Source organism: Carcharhinus amblyrhynchos, chromosome 6 (assembly GCF_965287045.1).
Source record: "Carcharhinus amblyrhynchos chromosome 6, sCarAmb.v2.hapA, whole genome shotgun sequence".
NCBI classification, from domain to species: domain Eukaryota; kingdom Metazoa; phylum Chordata; class Chondrichthyes; order Carcharhiniformes; family Carcharhinidae; genus Carcharhinus; species Carcharhinus amblyrhynchos.
In genome coordinates, this window is record NC_137329.1 from 128,191,602 (window position 1) to 128,212,631 (window position 21,030).

Sequence of the window (21,030 nt, forward strand, 5' to 3'; positions counted from 1 at the left end):
GCACAAAGGTTGTGGTGAACCTGGTCAAGAAGAAAAAGGTGTATAAAAGGTTCAGAGAGCTAAGAGATGTTAAGGATCTAGAGGAGTATAAGGCTTGTAGATAGGAGCTTAAAAAGGAAATTAGGAGAGCCAGAAGGGCACATGAGAAGGCCTTGGCAGGTAAAATTAAGGAGAATCCCAAGGTGTTCTACAAATATGTGAAGAGTAAAAGGATGAGAAGAGAAGGGATAGGACCTATAAAAGGTGAAGGGGGAAAAGTCTGTGGAACCGGAAGAAATGGCAGAGGTGCTTAATGAGTACTTTGCCTAGGTATTCACGGTGGAAAGTGATCTGGGAGGTTGTACTACAAGTTTGCAGCAGACTGAAAAGATTGAGTATGTGGATGTTGAGAGAGAGGATGTGTTGGAACTTTTAAATTCTATCAAGATAGATAAGTTGCTGGGACTGGATGGGATGTACCCCAGGTTATTGTGGGAGGTGAGGGAAGTGATTGCAGAGCCCCTGGCGATGATCTTTGCATCGTCAATGGAGACGGGAGAGGTTCCGGAGGATTGCAGATATGGTTCTGATTTTCAAGAAAGGGAACAGGGATAGCCCAGCAAATTACCGACCAGTGAGTCTGACCTCAGTGGTTGGTAAGTTGATGGAGAGGATTCTGAGGGACAAGATTTATGAGCATTTAGAGAAGTTTAGAATGATCAAGAATAGTCAGCACGGCTTTGTCAAGGGCAGGTCGTGCCTTACGAGCCTAGTTGAGTTCTTTGAAAATGTGACTGAACACATTGATGAAGGAAGAGCGGTGGATGTGGTTTACATGGACTTCAGCAAGGTGTTTGATAAGGTCCCTCATGCAAGACTTCTTGAGAAGGTGAGAGGGTGTGGGATCCAAGGGGCTTTGGCCTTGTGGATCCAGAACTGGCTTGCCTGCAGAAGGCAGAGAGTGGTTGTGGATGGGTCTTTTTCTGCATGGAGGTCGGTCACCAGTGGAGTACCCCAGGGATCTGTTCTAGAACCCTTGCTGTTTGTCATTTTCATAAATGACCTAGGTGAGGAAGTGGAGGGATGGGTAAGCAAGTTCGCCGACGATACGAAGGTTGGTGGTATTGTGGATAGTCTGGAGGGATGTCAAAAGTTGCAGCGTGACATAGATAGGATGCAAGACTGGGTGGAGAAGTGGCAGATGGACTTCAATGCGGAAAAATGTGTAGTGGTCCATTTTGGCAGGACCAACGGGATGCAGGAGTACAATATCAAGGGTAGGAGTCTTAGCTCTGTTGAAGAGCAGAAGTATCTTGGGGTCTGGGTCCATAGGACTCTTAAATCTGCCTCGCAGGTGGAGGATGTGGTCAAGAAGGCGTACGGTGTACTGGCCTTCATTAATCGAGGGATTGAGTTTAGGAGTTGGGAGGTAATGCTGCAACTTTATAAGACCCTTGTCAGACCCCACTTGGAGTACTGTGAGCAGTTCTGGTCACCTCACTACAGGAAGGATGTGGAAGCTATTGAGAGGGTGCAGAGGAGATTTACAAGGATGTTGCCTGGATTGGGAGGCATGCCTTATGAGGACAGGTTGAGGGAGCTGGGTCTCTTCTCCCTGGAGAGACGAAGGTTGAGAGGTAACCTGATAGAGGTTTATAAGATGTTGAGAGGAATAGATAGGGTGGATTCTCGGAGGCTATTTCCCAGGGCTGAAATGGTCGCTACGAGAGGACACAGGTTTAAGGTGCTGGGAAGCAAGTACAGAGGAGATGTTAGGGGAAAGTTTTTCACTGAGGGAGTTGAGTGAGTGGAATCAGCTGCCGTCGGTGGTGGTGGAGGCGAACTTGCTGGGGTTTTTTTAAAAGACTTCTGGATGAGTATATGGGATCTAATGGCATTGGAAGTTACAGATAGTTCTATGGCTTGGTAGGCATAGAAGTGATCGGCGCAACTTGTGGGCCAAAGGGCCTGTTTGTGCTGTAGTGTTCATGTTCTATAAACATACCCCGACCTACTAGGCTTACCTCTAACCCTCTATCGTATGAAGTCTCATGTACTCATCCAGAAGTCTCTCAAAAGAACCTGTCGCATCCGCCTTCACCACCACCATAGGCAGCTGATTCCACGAACCCACCACCCTCTGGGTGAAAAACTTATCCCTGACATCTCTCTACTCCCCAGCACCCTAAACCTGTCTCCTCTTGCAGCAGCCATTTCAGCCCTGGGAAAAAGTCTGACTAGCCACTCGATCAATACCTCTCAACATCTTATACACCTCTATCAGGTCACCTGTCATCCTTTGTCTCTCTAAGGAGAAAAGATCGCGCTGTCTCAACCTCTCCTCATAAGGCATGCCACCCAATCCAGGCAACGTCCTTGTAAGTCTCCTCTGCACCCCTTCTATGGCTTCCACATCCTTCCTCTAATGAGGTGACCAGAACTGAGCACAGTACTCCAAGTGGGGTCTGACCAGGGTCTTATACAGCTGCAGCATTATCTCCCAACTCAATTCCTCAATTGATGAAGGCCAGTACACCATACGCCGCCTTAACCACATCCTCTACCTGTGAGGCTGATTTGAGCGTCTTATGATCCCGGACCCCAAGATCCTTCTGATCTTCCACACTGCCAAGAGTCTTGCCCTTAATGTTACATTCCTTAATCCCGTTTGACCGGCCAAAATGAACCACCACCCACTTGTCTGGGTTGAAGCCCATCTGCCACACAGTGGAATATAATCAGGGTGGAGTTGCGCTGGCAGTCCTCAACATTGATTCCGGACCCATGAAGTCTCCTGGCGTCAGATTCAACATCAAGGAAATCTTCTACTGATAATCACATACTGTACTGACTTGGCTGGGTCAGTATTCCTCCATGATGAGCACCAATTGGTGAAAGTACTTCAGGGTGTCAGTGACACAATGTACTTTGGCTGGGGGACTTCGGTGCCCATCGCCAGGAGTAAGTCTGTAGTATGATGAGTACTGACATTGGTTGATTCAGAAGAACATCATAGCTGCTGGACTGGGCCTATGGCAGGTGGTCAGGGAACCAATCTGACAGGAGAACCTCATCGACCTACCTAACGCTGCGTTTAACAACTCAAAGCCAGGAAATGATGAGGCATTGTGAACTGTTAGTTGCAGCAGAGCCTGCTGGGTTCCCATATTTGCCATTTTTTATAAACGACATAGATGACTATTTGGAGGAAGGATTAGTAAGTTTGTGGATGACATGACGATTGGCCAGATAGTTAAGTGAGGCTGTGTGTGGGCTACAGGAAGATATAGATGGGATGGTTGAATGGGCAGATAATTAACAGAGGAGATAAATTAACAAGGATAGATAAATTTTTGAGCAGTAAAGGAATTAAGGGTTATGGTGAGTGAGTGGGTAAGTGGAGCTGAGTCCACAAAAAGATGAGCATGATCTTATTGAATGGCGGAGCAGGCTCGAGGGGCCAGATTGCCTACCCCTGCTTCTTGTTCTTATGTGCCTGGAATGGAACATTTATGTTGAGAGGTTGGATAGAGTTGGGTTGTTTCTATTGTAGCAGAGAAGGCTGAGGGGTGATAAAGGTGTACAAGATTGAGAAGCACGGACAGGGTGGAGAGGGAGCAGTTGTTCCCCGAACAAAAAAACCAAAGAAAGGAACAGCACAGGAACAGGCCCTTCGGCCCTCCATACCCATACCCATCGTGATTGTAACGCCTTAATTAAACTTAAAAAAAAATCTTCTGCCCTTACTCAGTCCATAACTCTGTAATCCCTCCCTATTCATGTACCCATTCAGATGTCTCTTAAATGTTGCCACTGCACTTTTTAAAAAAAAAAGCACCTGGAGCCGCAAGACTTCTGCTGTTGGCTCCTGCCCTATTTCTGTTAATACTAATTTTCTTCAGCTCCTTCCTCTTGTGTTCCTAGTATGTTACTTGTGACCCCTTTGCGAAGACGGAACCAAAGTATGTATTTAGTTGGTCAGTTATTTATTTGTTCCCCATTATACTCCAAGAAGGTTTCTTTGACAGCACTTTTTGCAAGCCACGGCCTCTATCACCCAGAAGGACAGCGATACATGGGAGCACCACCCCCTGCAAGTTCCACTTGGAGCATCTTCATCCTGACTTGGAACTATATTGTTGTTCCTTTACTGATACAGTCAAGTACTTACCTACGTGTGTTGTGGATGGTCTGGAAGGATGTCAAAAGTTGCAGCAGGACATAAATAGGATGCAGGACTGGGCGGAGAAGTGGCAGATGGACTTCAACGCGGATAAATGCGTAGTCGTCCATTTTGGCAGAACCAACGGGATGAACGAGTCCACTATCAAGGGCAGGAGTCTTAGTAGTGTTGAAGAGCAGAAGGATCTTGGGGTCCGGGTCCACAGGACTCTTAAATCGGCCTCGCAGGTGGAAGAGGTGGTCAAGAAGGCGTATGGTGTACTGGCCTTCATTAATTGAGGGATTGAGTTTAGGAGTCGGGAGGTAATGCTGCAACTTTATAAGACCCTTGTCAGGCCTCATTTGGAGTACTGTGCGCAGTTCTGGTCGCCTCACTGTAGGAAAGACGTAGAAGCTATTGAAAGGGTACAGAGGAGATTTACAAGGATGTTGCCTGGACTGGGAGGCATGCCTTATGAAGTTAGGTTGAGGGAGCTGGGTCTCTTTTCCCTGGAGAGACGAAGGTTGAGAGGCGACCTGATAGAGGTTTATAAAATGTTGAGAGGAATAGATAGGGTGGATTCTCAGAGGCTATTTCCCCGGGTTGAAATGGTCGCTACGAGAGGACACAGATTTAAGGTGCGGGGAGGAAAGTACAGAAGTGATGTTAGGGGTAAGTTTTTCACTCAGGGTGGTGAGTGAATGGAATCGGCTGCCGTCAGTGGTGGTGGAGGCGAACTCGCTGGGGTCTTTTAAAAGACTTCTGGATGAGTATATGGGGTTTTATGGGATTGGGGGTTATAGAAAGGTGTTGATGTGATCGGCGCAACTCGTGGGCCGAAGGGCCTGTTTGTGCTGTAGTGTTCTACGGTCTATGTACATCGCCGTGACTTCTTGGTTCAAAACGGCAGCTCACCACTACTTTATCGAAGGTGATTAGGGATGGGCAATAAATGCTAGTCTAGCCAGTGATGATCTTGTAAACTAAAAGAAAGCTATAATTATATATTTAAACACTTGATTCTTTCTGTTTTTACATTTTCTAGCTGGCTTTCTCTTGTACTCTTTCTCCCTCTTCTGTTATATTTTTCTTTGCTGGTTCTTAAAATCTCAGCAAATCGAAATCTGAAGATCCTGAGGGGTCTGGACAGTGGATATGGAGATTCTGTTGTTGCAGAATTTAGAACTAAAGGATCACCCATTTAAGACATGAGGAAAGCTTTAATTGAGGGTTGTGTCTTTGGAGCACTGTTCCTTAAAGGTTGGTGGAAGGAGAGTCTTCGTGTTTTCAAGGCTGACCTAGGTTCTTGAATAATAAGGGGTTGAAAGGTTATTGGTTATGAAGCAGAAATGTGGGTCTGAGGTTACAATTGTATTGGCCATGTTCTAATTGAACGGTGGTCTGACTCAGGGCGGGTGGGCCTACATCTGCTGTTAATGCATGTGTTCTGACCTAACAGTAATCATTACATATTTTGTGTTTCTTACACTGTCCTAAACGTCCCTAGCCATGGATGATGCTTCTTTCTCAGTCCTGCTTTGATAAATTCTTGCTGAGAGTTATTTACTGTCTCCTTAAGCCACGTCTGGATTTGGTCCTCTTACCCAAGGGAAAATACATTGCTGTTGGAAGCATTCCAGAGAAGATTCACTAGGTTGATCCCATGTGTGGAGGGATTTTCTTAAAGGCAAGGCTGAGTGCATTGGCAACGATACATGGAAGCACCACCCCATGCAAGTTTTGCTCTACTCATTGGTGTTAAGAATGAGAGGTGACCTTATTGAGACACATCAGATTCTCAGAGGGCTTGTCAGGGGAGTTGGTTATTTCCCTTGTGGGGAAAATTTGAGACCAGAGGGCATAAACTGAGCATGAGGTTGCTCATTTAAGACCGAGAAGAAATTTCTTCTCGTGAGTGAATCTGTGGAATTCTTTAGCGCACAGGGCTGCAGAGGCTGGGTCGTTAAGTGTGTTCAGGACTGAGATGGACAGATTTTTCATCAGTGAAGAATCACAGGTTATGGGAATAAGGCAGTAAAGTGGAGTTGAGGGCTATCATATTAGATCAATCTGATGTCATTGGAGCAGACTTGATGGGTTGAATGGCATACTTCTGCTTAGTTTTGTCATCTCAGATGAATGCCACTGCATCTCTGCAGTCCTACATTCCCAGTTCAGTTCAGCTCTGCCTTTGTACCTTCGTTTGGGTATAAAATAACCTCAGAGCCACGATTCTTTCAAACTGAACAAAGTTTAATTTATGTTTGTTAAGGTGAAGCGCAGTTTTATGGTGCTTTTATTTGAACGGGGATTTTGGAGGGCCTCCCGGCAGAAAGGTCAGGTTTTCTGGACTTGTTTGTATACACGCAAGTGTAATGAGCTTTCCACAGTGAGATTGAGTGCAAAAGGATCAGTCACTTAGTGCAAAAGAAAGCTGTTGCTTAGCTAAAGGACTCCAGTGATTGATGCAGGAAAAAGAGAGAAGAGGTGTTCAGAGTGAAGACTAGAGTTCTGAGCCGTCTGGGTAATACTGCAAGACCGTTGGGGACTGAGTTTGAGAAGCTTGTCTTTTAGTGTAGAGTGTAGTTTTGGGTGTCTTGGGGAGTGATGCCAGTTGGGGAAAAAGCATCTAATGAATGCTTTGAAATCAACTGAAAGAAAATTATTTGCAATAGGACCAGCCCAAGCAAGAAGTCTGAAGGTAGTGGTCAACCTTCAGTGGATTTTGCATTTGTAAGGATGTTGCTGGGGTAAAAGGAATGGTATGAGCTTGAATCATTTTCTTGTGTTTGTATTGAAATCTTTTTTCTGGTGTAATATAGTTCATCATGTTTGTTTTTTTCATTAGTAAATTTCTGTGAAGGTGGTCAGTAACTCCTTTCCACAGTTTCTTTTTAAACAAAAATTAGGATCTATCAAGCCAGGTTTTACTTTGGGACTTGTCCAGAATTAACATCAGTTGGGATATTAGCAGATGTTACTATGATCATCATCACTACCCCCTCGAGGCTCTTTTACCATGAAGTTATTGATTAACTCAGTAGGTTTCGAATAACTTACTCCTGGTTGGCTGAGAAATTGTTTTAAGAAATTGTTGTGAATACGTTATGAATGCAATGCTCCAGGTTACTTTTGCCAATCTCGTTTTGGCTGGTCTGTGTGTAGATGAAAGTTATCCAGGTTTATTGCAGTATCTTTCTTTCATGCCCCACGTATTTCGTCCTGTATGCTATTGTTACACAGCCCATCAGCTACTCCCACAAGTGCCTTTTAGCCTTCCTATGTCTTCTCTAACCAAATTGATTCTACATCTTGCCCTTCTGAGCCAAGATCATCTCTCACTGCTGTGTTCCTTAGAAGTCTCACAACACCAGAATAAAGTCCAACAGGTTTATTTGGTAGCAAATGCCAGTAGCTTTCAGGCTTTGAAGGAGTTGAGACATCTTACTGTGTTTACCCCAGTCCAACACCGGCATCTCCACATGTTCCTTAGTTGACAGAGCTACTCCACCATCTCTTCCTAGCTCCCAATCTTTTCAAAATGCCAAATATCCTTCAATATTTGGGTCCCAGCTTTAGTTACATAACTAAACCTGTAATGAACCTGTAATGGCTAGCCGGTCATGCGCATTTATTTTCATCTGCTAGCAGTTTCTCTCTTTTATTACCAATATTGTGTGCTTTTTTTAACCTTTTCTGCAATCTCTGACTCTATCTTCTGATGCACACTCCAGTATATACATGGAGTGGAGTACCCAGGTAACTTCCTCCCTCCCCTGATGCTTAGGTGTCCTTTGCTTGGCCTGCAGTTCGTTGACGCTTGAGCCGAAGCTCCTCGTGCCACATACACTTATTGTAATCATGGTTTTTCCAGATCACACTGGGGTCCATAAGCTCCCATGTACTGCAGTTGCAGGATAGCAGGGGTTAGAATGAGGCTTATGAAATTGACTTTTGAATTTTGCGTACTGAGTTGAAAGAGGTATGTATTCTCACTGTGTGGTAGTGAGTCTCATTGGCTGAACGTGGAATGCAAAACTCAGCCTGAATGTTTGTTTCTTTTCTTTCAATACAGTACGATGAGGAGGGTGAAGAAGCAGATGATGAGGTAATGTTTTCCATTATGATGGAGCATCGAAAGAAAAATTTGCAATTGCTATTTCCCGTACTCGTCAGAGGTTTACAGCGTGGAAAAAGGCCGTTCGGCCCAACTTGCCTATGCTGCCCTTTTTGACCCCTAAGCTAGTCCCAGTTGCCCATGTTTGGCCCATATCCCTCTATGCCCATCTTACCTATGTAACTGTCTAAATGCTTTTTAAAAGACAAAATTGTACCTGTCTTTACCGCTATCTCTGGCAGCTCACTCCAGACACACCACCATCTGTGTGAATAAATTGCGCCTCTGGATTGTTTTGTACCTCTCCCCTCTCACATTAAACCTATGCGCTCATGTTTTAGACTCCCCTACCTTTTGGGAAAAGATATTGACTATCTAGCTGACCTATGCCCCTCATTATTTTATTGACCTGTATAAGATCACCCCTAATGTTGTATGTTTCTGATTGCACTATGTTCATGTACACTAATACTCTTGGATTGTCTTGTTCCTCTAACTGAAAATATTAAATCATTTTCATTGTCATCTTTCCTTTTAAACAGGAAGGGGAGGAAGAAGCAGATGAAGAGAATGACCCTGATTATGATCCTAAGGTGGGAGTTTAAGTTGTTTGTTTTCCAGACCATTCTTTTATCCTGCAGGAGAAGCATTAATACTGTACCAAATGTATGCACATGTATAATGTGTACAGGATTTCTGACGGTTTACATTAAGATTCACTCCAACAATCTTTTTGGGATTAGGTCAATTGCACACAATGCTGAAATCATTTTAAACCATTTTCCCCAAGTTTTCATCCAATAGCAAATATTTTATGCGTGTGTCTTGGGGGGTGAGGTGGGGTGGGTGGTTATTTTGGTTGGCAGCTTATAGGCTCATCTGACACTGGTTCCCATTTTAAAATGAAAGATACCAACCAACAGTAGAACGATGAAATATTGCCAAATGATGCAGTTAAGGTCCAGTGCGCTTTGAAATCAATGGAGAGAGTTGAGTTAGAATCTTTCATCAAAGAAGTTTAATGGCAGTGTTCAAAGTCATGAAGAGTTTTGATAGAAAGTTTGGTCATTTTGAGTGTGACAAAAGGGGAGATGAGATTTTTACATTGTGATCCTGAATTCCCTGTGGAAGCAAGCTCAGTAGTGGCTTTCAAAGGGGAATTTGATGAATACGTGAAGGAGAAAAGGTGTGTCGTTATGGGAAAGAGCAGGGGAATGATGCTAATACAGTAGCCCTACCAGAGACCCAGCACAGGCGCGAATGTCTTCATTCAGTGCTGTTGTGTCCTAATTCAATAAAGGTGGAATATGTGTAAGACAAATCACCTTCAGTTTCAGGAGGATTGCTGGGATACACAGAGCATTGATGAAAAACTGAGCTGTTAGAGAAGAGGTTAATCCCTTGTCAGACGCTTCCAATTTGTGCTCAATAATTTGCGATACTGGCAGTATTGAAGTCTTGGACAGGCCTGAGTTAGTCGGGGGAAGGAAGTGCTCAACACCAGAAGCGAAAGCTATTTGAAGGCAGCTTTCAGAGCTGAGATCAAACAAAAAAACCGAAATACTCAGCTGGTCGGGCAGCATCTGCAAAGCAAAACTGACTCAAATGTCCTGCTGAATATTTCAGGTTTCCAGCATCGATGGTATTTGTCTTTGTTCTTGTCTCAACTCTGACACAAAAGTGCAGCACAGGAGCAGGGTGTTTTGGCCCTCCAAGCCCTGCCAATCATGATGCCCTAACTAAACTTAAAAAAAAATCTTCTGCCCTTACTTGGACTATATCCCTCTCTTCCCTCCCTTTTTCGTCTAGCCATCCAGATGCCTCTTGAATGTTGCTGATGTGCCTGCTTCCACGTGGAGGCTTTGGAGAAAGTGCAGAAAAGGTTTACCCGGATGTTGCCTGGTATGGAGGGTATTAGCAATGAGGTGAGATTGAGTAAACTAGGGTTGTTCTTTCTGGAAAAGTGGAGGTTGAGAGGTGACCTAATAGAAGTTTAAAAATTATGAAGGGCTTAGGGTGAACAGTTGGAAGCTTTTTCCCAGGTTGGAAATGACAAACACATGGAGTCAAACCTCAAGGTAAGGGAGGGGCAAGGTTCAATACAGATATGCAGGGGGTGTACTTTACACAGAGGGTGGTGGGGGCCTGGAATGCATGACCAAGCAAGGTGGTTGAGGCAGACACGTTGGGATCATTTAAGACTTATTTAGATCGCCACATGAACAGACTGGGAATAGAGGGATATAAACAGATGGTCTAGTTAGGAACACATGATCGGTGCAGGCTTGGTGGGCCAAAGGGCCCGTTCCTGTGCTGTATTGTTTTTTGTTCACCACCTCTGGCAGTGCATTCCAGAGACCCACCAATTTCTGCCTGGAAAAACTTAGCCAGCACGCCTTCCTTAAACCCCGCCCCCCCCACTTTGAACCCGTGCCCCTTCGTAATTGAGACTTCCAGCCTTGGAAAAAGCCTCTGATTATTCACCCTCTCTATGCCTGTTTATAATTTTGTACACCTCTATCAGGTCTCCCCTCAGCCTCCATCTTGTGAAAACAATGCAATCTTTCCTCATAGCCATCACCCTTGATCAAGCAACATCCTGGTGATCCTTCTTTTGCATTTCTTCAAGCTTCCACATCCTTCTGGTAATATAGTTACCAGAACCACATGCGATATTCAAATGCAGTCTAACCAAGGTTTTTTATAGTTATGTACTCAGTACCCTGGCTGATGAGGGCAAACATGCCATATGCTTTTTTTTAATCACTTTGGCTACCTGTGTTGTGACTTCTGGGGTACTTTGGACCTGCACGCCCACATCCTTCTGTGTTGAGTTTCATTTGAGCTTGCGACGGTGAGATGAAGAACGTTTAGTTCAGAACAACCAGCGTAACCATCAAAGATGATTTGATGGCCAAACAAGTGTAATGCTGTAAACAGTGTGTTCAATGAGCAATGCCCCTTTGAACAATTGAACTGTTGATTCAATCTGTGCCCCTCAAATTGTACCAAGGCAAAGATAAAATGAATCTTTGAACAAAGTGAGTTGATGTAAAATAAAATCATTAGATAGAAAAATCTTTGCCATAATTCTTGCACGTTTCTGAGCAATTAGTATTTGTGGAAGTCCGCACATTGTTGAAAGCAAAAGAAGTGTCTTGAGTGAGCTGATTTGGAAGCCTGAACAAAGTGTACAGTTCATGATGTGATATTTCGTTAGAGGTGAAAAATTTAATCTGTTCACTCATTTAAAATATTTGTAACCTGCATGTTTAGTCTTTATTGCTGATGTATTGCTTAGCTAGGCTGTGCTTTATTTGAAGTGAAACTACAAATTTTTGTGCTTATAAAACACTCTGCACTTAAAATGAAACTGTCTTTCCAGTTTGCATAGAATAATTTCCATTCCATTCCTATTGAGATGCAGTTTGTGGGCACTAGATTTTAATTTAGAGGACATCATTAAATTCAATTATTCAATCTGTTCTAATTGAAGATAACTTTCTTCACTGTCCACCATGCCACCAATCTTGGTGTCATCTGCAGACTAACTAACCATGCCCCCTATATTCTCATCCAAATCATTAATATAAATGACAAATAAGAGTGGGCCCAGCACTGATCCCTGAGGCACACTGCTGGTCACAGGCCTCCAGTTTGAAAAACAACTTTCCATAACCATGACAAGCCAATTTTGTATCCATTTAGATATCTCGCCTTGAATCCTGTGAGATTTAACTTTATGCAACAACCTACCATGCAGTACCTTTGTCAGATATTTCCATTAAAATAATTAATGCTCTTGGAAAGTGATGTGGTTGTGGGATCAGTTCCAGTTGCTGGAAAACATGTACTGATGGTGCTAGAGATGGTACAGTGAAATGGAGACTGTGTGAAGTTTGCACCTTCTCTTTTTTGTCTGCGTGGGTTTCCCCTGGGTGCTCAGGTTTCCTCCCTCAGTCCAAAGATGTGCGGGTTAGGTTGATTGGCCATGCTAAAAATTGCCCTTAATGTCCTGAGATGTGTAGGATTGAAGGATTAGTGAGTAAATATATGGGGATGTGGGCTTGGAGCCTGGGGTGGGATTGTGGTCGGTGCCGACTCTTTCTTTCTGTACTGTAGGATTTCTATGCTTTTGAGACTGCAGTCTTGAGAAATAAATAACAACGGTGACAAGATTTGGGGTTGTGAGGGGGTAAAAAAAGATTATTCTATGTGGCACTTTGGATGGATGTAAATTGAGAGCATGGATAAAATAATGGAAGGACCATGCAAACACACTGCCTGTGGGAATTTTCCAGGATCTTTCTTGGGTGCTCGTAGTCAGAGGTTTATAGCATAGAAACAGGCCCTTTTTTGTTTTCGCTCAACTTGTCCACGTTGGCCTTTTTTAAGAAAACCCCTAAGCTAATCCCAAATGCTTGCATTTCGCCCATTTCCCTCTATACCCATGGTACCCATATAACTATCTAAATGCTTTTCAAAAGATAAAATTGTACCTGTCTCTACTACTACCTCTGGCAGCTTGTTCCAGACACACTCCACCCTCTGTGAACAAATTGCTCCTCTGGACACTTTTGTATCTCTCCCCTCTCACCTTAAACCTATGCCCTCTAGTTTTAGACTTCCCTACCTTTGGGAAAAGATATTGACTATCTACCATGTCTATGCCCCTCATTATTTTAGACTTCTATAACGTCACCCCTCAGCCTCCTATGCTCTTTTTTTTGATGGAGCATAGGAGGCTGAGGGTTGAACATAAGAACATGTCCTTATGTTCACCCTTCAGCCTCCTATGCTCCATAGAAAAAGTCCCAGTCTATTCAGCCTCTCCTTATAACTCAATCCAAGTCCTGGTAGCATCCTAGTAAATCTTTTCTGCATTCTTTGTAGTTTAATAATATCCTTTCTATAATAGGGTGACCAGAATTGCACACAGTATTCCAAGTGTGGCCTTACCAATGTCTTGTACAACTTCAAGTCCCAACTTATGTATTTAGTGTTCTGACTGATGAAATCTAACATGCTGAATGACTTCACCACTTTGTCCACCTGTGACTCCACTTTCAAGGAGCTACGAACACGTATCCCTAGAATTCTTTGTTCTGTAACTCTCCCCAACACCCTACTATTAACTGAGTAAGTCCTACATAAGAACATAAGAAATAGGAGCAGGAGTAGGCCATCTAGCCCCTCGAGCCTGCCCCGCCATTCAATAAGATCATGGCTGATCTGTCGTGGCTCAGTTCCACTTTCCCGCCCTCTCCCCATAACCCTTAATCCCCTTGCCTATCAAAAACCTATCAACCCGTGTCCTAAAAATATTAAGCGAGGCAGCCTCCACCATTTCAACGGGCAGAGAATTCCAGAGATTCACCACCCTTTGAGTGAAGAAGTTCCTCCTCAACTCCGTTCTAAACCGCCCCCGCTTTATCTTGAGGCTGTGCCCTCTAGTCCTACTGTCCTTTCTGAGCGGGAAGAGCATCTCCACCTCTATCCTATCCATCTCATTCAACATCTTATACGTCTCAATGAGATCTCTCCTCATTCTTCTAAACTCTAACAAGTACAAGCCTAGTTTATTCAGCCTCTGCTCATAGTTCAACCCCCTCAACTCCGGAATCAGCCTAGTAAACCTCCTCTGCACTCCCTCCAAGGCCAAAATATCCTTGCGTAAGTGCGGCGATCAAAACTGCATACAGTACTCCAGCTGCGGCCTCACCAATGCCCTATACAGCTGCAGCAAGACCTCCCTACTTTTATATTCAATCCCCCTTGCTATGAAGGCCAGCATCCCATTTGCCTTCCTGACCACCTGCTGCACCTGCAGGCTGGGTTTTTGCGACTCATGCACAAGGACCCCGAGGTCCCTCTGCACTGTCGCCTGCTGCAGTTTTTCGCCACGTAAGTAATAGTCCTTCTTGCCATTATTCCTACCAAAGTGGACAACCTCACATTTGCCAACATTAAATTCCATTTGCCAGTTCCTGGCCCATTCGCCCAGCCTATCTAGATTCTTCTGTAGACTCTCCACACCCTCCACACAATTTGCCGTCCCACCAATCTTGGTGTCATCAGCAAATTTTGACACCATACACTCGGTTCCCTCCTCCAGATCATCTATATAAATGGTAAATAGCTGAGGCCCCAGCACCGACCCCTGGGGCACTCCACTAGTCACCAACCGCCAATCCGAATAGCACCCATTGATCCCCACTCTCTGCCTCCTATTTGACAGCCAATCCTCTATCCACGCTAAAGTCCTGTCCTGGTTCAGTCTGCCAAAATGCATCACCTTGCATTTGTCTAAATTAAACTCCATCTGCCATTCGTCAGCCCAATGGCCCAATTGATCAAGATCCTGTTGCAATTGGAGATAACTTTCTTCACTATCCACTATGCCACCAATCTTGGTGTCATCTGCAAACTTAACTAACCATGCCCCCTATATTCTCATCCAAATCATTGATATAAATTACAAATAACAGTGGGCCCAGCACTGATCCCTGAGGCACACTGCTAGTCACAGGCCTCCAGTTTGAAAAACAAACTTTCCATAACCATGACATGAGCCAATTTTGTATCCATTTAGATACCTCCCCCTGAATACCGTGAGATTTAACTTTGTGCAACAACCTACCATGCAGTACCTTGTCAAAGGCCTTGCTAAAATCAATGTAGAACATCAACTGCACTGCCCTCATCTACCTTCTTGGTTACTCCTTCAAAAAACTCAATTAATTTTGTGAAATATGATTTTCCACTCTCAACCATGCTGACTAAGACTGTCCCGAATCAGTCTTTGCATCTCTAAATGCCTGTACATCCTGTCTCTCAAATACCTTTCAACAATGTATCCACCACATGAGTTAACTGGCCTGTAGTTCCCAGTCTTTTCCCTTGTGGCCTTTTTTAAACAAAGGAATTTAAACAAATTTAATGTAAACAAATACATAAAGGGCGATAGAGTAGGGCCTCTTAAGGATCAACAAAGTCATCGTGTAGATCCACAAGAGATGGGTGAGATCCTAAATATTTTCTCATCAGTATTTACTGTTGAGAAAAGCATGAATGTTAGGGAATTTGGGGAAATAAATATTGATGTCTTGAGGAGTGTACTTATTACAGAGAAGGTGGTGCTGGAAGTCTTAAAGCGCATCAAGGTAGTTAAATCCCCGGGACCTGATGAGATGTATCCCAGGATGTTGTGGGAGGAAATCGCGGGACCCCTCGCCGAGATATTTGAATCATCGATAGTCACGGCTGAGGTGCGTGAAGATTGGAGAGTGGCAAATGTGCCTTTGTTTAAAAAGGACTGCAGGCAAAAGCCTGGGAACTACAGGCCAGTGAGCCCCACATCCGCGGTGGATAAGTTGTTGGGTGCTGAATGAATGGTCAAGGCTTTTCTAGAATATTACCGGCCTTTGGTAATGTTTCCAGCTGGAAAGTTGTTGATGGACCACGTGTGTGTTTTTGGAAAGGGTTAAGTTTATAAATGGATGTGACTGTTTGGAGTTAACTTTGGGTAGTATAAGATTGATGGATGGTCGGAGCAGGTGGGTTTTGAGTGCAGTAGGCCAATGATTCAGTCATCTGGAAATTACCTGACAAAATTTGGAGCCTTTGAGAGTCAAACCTTTGTGGTGAAATAAATCACCAGTACTATTGGAGCATGTATCTTGTGTACAAATTTTCAGACCAAAATTCAAATAGATGTCCATGGTCTGTTTGGCTCTGGTTCTCTCCCAAGAAATTTTAAGATTTGTACTGGCGTTGGGGTTTTCCTTGAAATAGTGAAGACTGAAGGGTGACATGGTTGAGGTATAAAATTGAGGGGTGGAAATAAAGTTGACTTGAGGAATTTCCCTTGGCAAAGAGTTCAAAAACCAAAGGTCATATGTTCAAGATCAGTGGCAGAAGGATTAGAGGGAAGAAAAACATTTTAGAGGGTGTTGGGTGTCTGGAATTTACTGCTCGAGTTGGTGGTGAAGGCAAAGACCCTAACCTCACTTTAAAAAATACCCAGACCTGCAGCTTGAATGCTGCAAGTTTCAAAACAATGGGCTATGTGCAGGAAGATGGGATTAAAAAGGGCACCTTTTTGGATCAGTATAAACAAGATGAACCAAAGACTCCCTTCTGTGTTGTATCATTTCTATGGTTCTATTGATTTCTACTTGGACATCACACCTGCAAAGTGCAAGCTTTTTTCATCAATTCGCCAGATGCTATCAGTTAATAGATTGCATTGTCTAATGTCTAGACAAGCATTTATTGGACTGATGGTGCATTTCTGTGTATAACTTGAACGTTATCTAATTGTTGTAGACTGAATTTGTAAAGTGGAGAGTATAGCTTATTTTGAATTGTATTTAATGTTTCAAAGAATCCAAATTTAACTTCTAATTTTTATATTTAATAGCGCCAAGATGTCTACTTCAAGTATGTTTTTACAATATGAAACAGCATAGTATTGAGATTAGCTATGAGAAATTATATTGATTTTTAGGTATATTTTTACGGGTTTTAATTCCTTTTGGAATTTCAAAATCTTTACTGGCTTCACATCTTGTACTTGCATGTCAGCTGCTCTCTGAATTTTTCCTCACTAGGTTTAAATGATGGCTAGAAATAACCCTACCCCTGGTAGGTAAGGCTTGCTGATCTTTATTATTTAATTTCATTTGACTAACTTACTCGTTTTTGCTTTTGTTAAGTACTAATTAGTGAGTGACCACTTTAATCTGACTCTTTTTGCAGTAATTATCAAATTTTTGTCAGGCTCTGTTTTGTGTAACAGCTATACAAAAATATCAATGCATTACTGCGGAGAGACAGAATAATTTGTAAATTGAGTTTAAATCGACCTGCGTGCTTATGGTGTGTGCTATACAACTTGCATGGAAGTGATTTTGAATGCCAGTATTGGAGTTACTTTGGAACCTGCAGGATTTGAATATTTAACTGAAGATGCAATGTGAATGAGTTTCTAGATTGCTAATTTTTCACAAACTGGCTTTGTTTAAGTACAGCTCAAGTGCTTTATGATGGCTCTAAATTCCCCAGTGTATGCAGGAGCTAGCTTATCATTATTCTGTTAATGTGCAATGTCCTGCATCGTGTGTAGTTGAAGTCTAAAACATGCAGTGCTGCTTAGATTGACTATTGAGTCCTGTCAAGGTTTGAGTAATTAAAAACTAGAAAATGCTAGAAGCAGGCAGGTCTGGCAACAACTGGTGAGAGAAGCAGTTAATGTTCTGAGCTGGTAGTAGTTAAAGATGTAATAGGCTTTGAGCATGGGGGAAAAACAACAAAGGGTCGGTCTGTGATAGCTGTAGTGAAGTAGAGATTTCGGTGTAAATGGGGGGGGACCCTCGGTTGAAGAAAAATTAAGATCGGAAGCACTGATGTATGGGAGGTTGCACCGTCTGGCCCCATCGTCCCTGGAACCAATCTAATGAAGCATCACTATACTGCCCTCTAAGATAAGTATCTTAAATATGTACACTTACACTGCACATAGGTGTGATCTCAGTTTAGTCCTGAACAATTGTAATAAGTCTTCCTTATTCTTGTACTCCAATCTTCTTGCAATAAAAGCCAGCATATGGAGATGGCTAATATAGAAGCTACATTCTTGTTTTAAAAAAAAACCCAACAACTACAAACCAGGCAGTTTAATCTTGGTGGGTAGGGAAGTTTCTAGAACCAATCCAGGACAAAATTAATGGCTGCTTGGGACACTGAGGATTTATGAATAAAAGCCAGCACAGATTGAGGTGAGATCAAATTTAATAATCATGTTTGAGTTTTATTTTGAAGCGGTAATAAGAGGGTTGATGAAGGCGATGCTATTGGTGTGCACAAGGATTTCCAAAGAACAGCTGGTAAAGTGTCACACAGCAGACCTTTGAGCAAAATTTGAAGCTTGTGTAATAAAATGAACAGTAACAATATGGATAAATAATTGGTGAGTGATTGGAAATAAAGTATAATGGTTAACGGATATTTTTCAGAGGGTGGTGACTGCCTAGAAAGGTGGTGGGATGCCTCACATCCATTAAAAAGTACCTGGATAAGTACTTGACACACAATAACATTTAAGTGCTGACAGGTGGGATAAGGTTGGCGGATCAGGGCCTTTCATGCATCGGTGCAGACTCAATGGACTGAAGGGCTTCTTCTACACTGTAGTATTTTGAGAGTTGTGGAGGCATGAGATATTTCTAAGAGAAACTTTTCTAGTTGGTGGGAGGATCAAAAACCAGAGCACTGATTTTAAAGTAATTGCGAAAGAAGCAATGGTGATGTAAGGGGAAAAACTCTTCATACAGCAAGTGGTTAGGATTTGGAATGCACCATATGGTGGTGGAGGCAGCAAGTTCAAGCGAAGAATGCAAGAGGGGATTGGATTATTATCTGAGAATGTGCACAGCTGTGGGGAGAAGGTGGGAGGAAGTGGCGCTGAATGCTCCTTTGGAGAGCCACCACAGATATGGGCTAAATGGCCTCCTGTGCTGTAACCATTGTGTTTGTGATGTGACATTTGCTTTCCTACCATGCTGACTTAACGAGTGCGCACCAAGTCCCTTTGAACATTCAAGCAAAATATTGCAGGTGCTGGAATTCTGAAATAAAAACATGCTGAAATGCCTCGGGTCAGGATAGAGAGGAACAGAGTTAATGTTTCCAATGGATGACCTTTTATCTCAAAGAACAGTACAGACAGGAAACAGGCCCTTCGGCCCTCCAAGCCTGTGCCACACATTTGTCCAACTAGACCATTCGTTTGTATCCCTCCGTTCCCAGGCTGCTCATGTGACTATTCAGGTAAGTCTTAAACGATGCCAGCGTGTCTGCCTCCACCACCCTGCTTGACAGTGCATTCCAGGCCCCCACCACCCTCTGCTTTTTAAAAAAAAAGTCCCTCTGATATCAGTTATACCTCGCCCCTCTCACCTTGAGCCCATGACCCCTCATGATCATCACCTCCGACCTGGGGAAAAAGCTTCCCACTATTCACCCTATTTATACCCTTCATAATTTTGTACACCTCTATTAGGTCTCCCCTCGTTGTCTTTCCAGGGAGAACAACCCCAGTCTACCCAATCTCTCCTCACAGCTAAGACCCTACATACCAGGCAACATCCTGGTAAACCTTTTCTGTACTCTCCAAAGCCTCCACGTCCTTGTAGTGCGGTGACCAGAATTGGATGCAGTACTCCAAATGTGGCCTAACCAGCGTTCTATACAGCTGCAACATAAGACTCCAGCTTTTATACTTTATACCCTGTCCTATAAAGGCAAGCATGCCATATACCGCCCTCTCCACCTGTGCTGCCACGTTCAGGGATTTGTGGACTTGCACACCTATGTCCCTCTGTGTTTTGATACTCTTGATGGCCCTGCCATTTATTGTAAAGCTCCCCCGTACATTAGTTCTTCCAAAATGCATTACCTTGCATTTATCTGGATTAAATTCCATCTGCCATTTCTCTGCCCAATTTTCCAGCCTATCTATATTCTGCTGTATTGTCCGACAATGTTCATAGCTATCCGCGAGTCCAGCCGTCTTCGTGTCATCAGCAAACTTGCTGATAACACCAGTTACACCTTCTTCCAGATCACTTACGTATATCACAAATAGCAGAGGTTCCAGTACCGAGCCCTGCGGAACACCACTGGTCACAGACTTCCAGCTGGAAAAAGACCCTTCAACTGCTACCTTCTGTCTCCTGTGGTCAAGCCAGTTCTCTACCCATCTAGCCACCTCTCCTTGTATTCCATGATCCTTAACCTTCTTAACCAACCTGCCACGAGGGACTTTGTCAAATGCCTTACTGAACTAAATGAGTAATCTCTTCTGATGAAAGGTCACTGGCCTGAAACATCTATTGCGTTGTTCTGATTATCAACATTTTTAAGTTCATACCCATGCTTGTCTAGGATTAGTAAGTAATCTCAAACACCAGATATCAGTCTCAAGTTTATTTGGTAGCGTGGGCTTTCACCAGATGAGTGCACTCACCTGATGAAGAAGCAGCTCTCTGAAAGCTTGTGCTATCAAATAAACCTGTTGGACTTTAACCTGGTGCTGTGAGATTACTTGCTATGCCCATCCCAGCCCAACAACAACAACAACACCACCACCATATGCCAAGGGCTAGAATCCTTGGATGTCAGGGGAGAAGTTGACGTTTGAAGCCTTAATATCCCTCATTGCATTTGAATTGTATGCTGAGTTTAAGTATGGGTGGTCACAATTTTGAAATGTCATCAGCATGCAGTGCAGAGTGGGCATCTTAACTCTCAACTTTGCAATACCTGTTTTTGTATCGCCTGTTTGAACCCTTGCACCCAGTTAAAAGATACCTTGTTTGTGGGATGAAAAATTGAAGCTGACTACTAAAATGAGTGTTGCATGTCATAACTGCTAAGAGGTCAGACTTGCACGCCAGATTCAAAAAAACATGTTTTTTGACGTGTAGACAAAAGGTTCATTTTCTACATCAAGTTATGGTATTCCACTTCCAAATTTAATATAACATTTGCTTGCATTATCACGTCCCCTTGGATCTTTTATTACGAGATTGCTAATTAACCCTGTGTCATTGCAAATTACTTGGTTCCAAAAAGAATTGTTCCAGGAAACACTCAAGCATTTTACAAAATTGTGTGCCTCAGGCTATCTTGACCAATTTGACTTCATGAAGATTGAAGTCCCCATAATCATATTGCCTTTGCTATGAGCGCCAATAATTTATTGCCCACT

The 21,030-nt window shown here is 43.2% G+C and overlaps 1 protein-coding gene across 4 annotated transcripts in view; it reads left to right on the forward strand.

Moving 5' to 3' along the window:
- Positions 1-21,030, forward strand: part of nap1l1 (nucleosome assembly protein 1-like 1) — a 116,539-nt gene that overhangs the window by 88,741 nt on the left and 6,768 nt on the right. For 2 of the 4 annotated variants that reach the window (XM_080191458.1, XM_080191457.1), the window contains exons 13-14: positions 8,217-8,249; positions 8,801-8,851. In XM_080191458.1, the coding sequence (XP_080047584.1) occupies positions 8,217-8,249; positions 8,801-8,851 (84 nt within the window). Of the gene's footprint in view, positions 1-8,216; positions 8,250-8,800; positions 8,852-16,870; positions 16,909-21,030 lie in introns of all 4 variants that reach the window. The other 2 variants (XM_080191460.1, XM_080191461.1) reach the window with 2 other exon arrangements.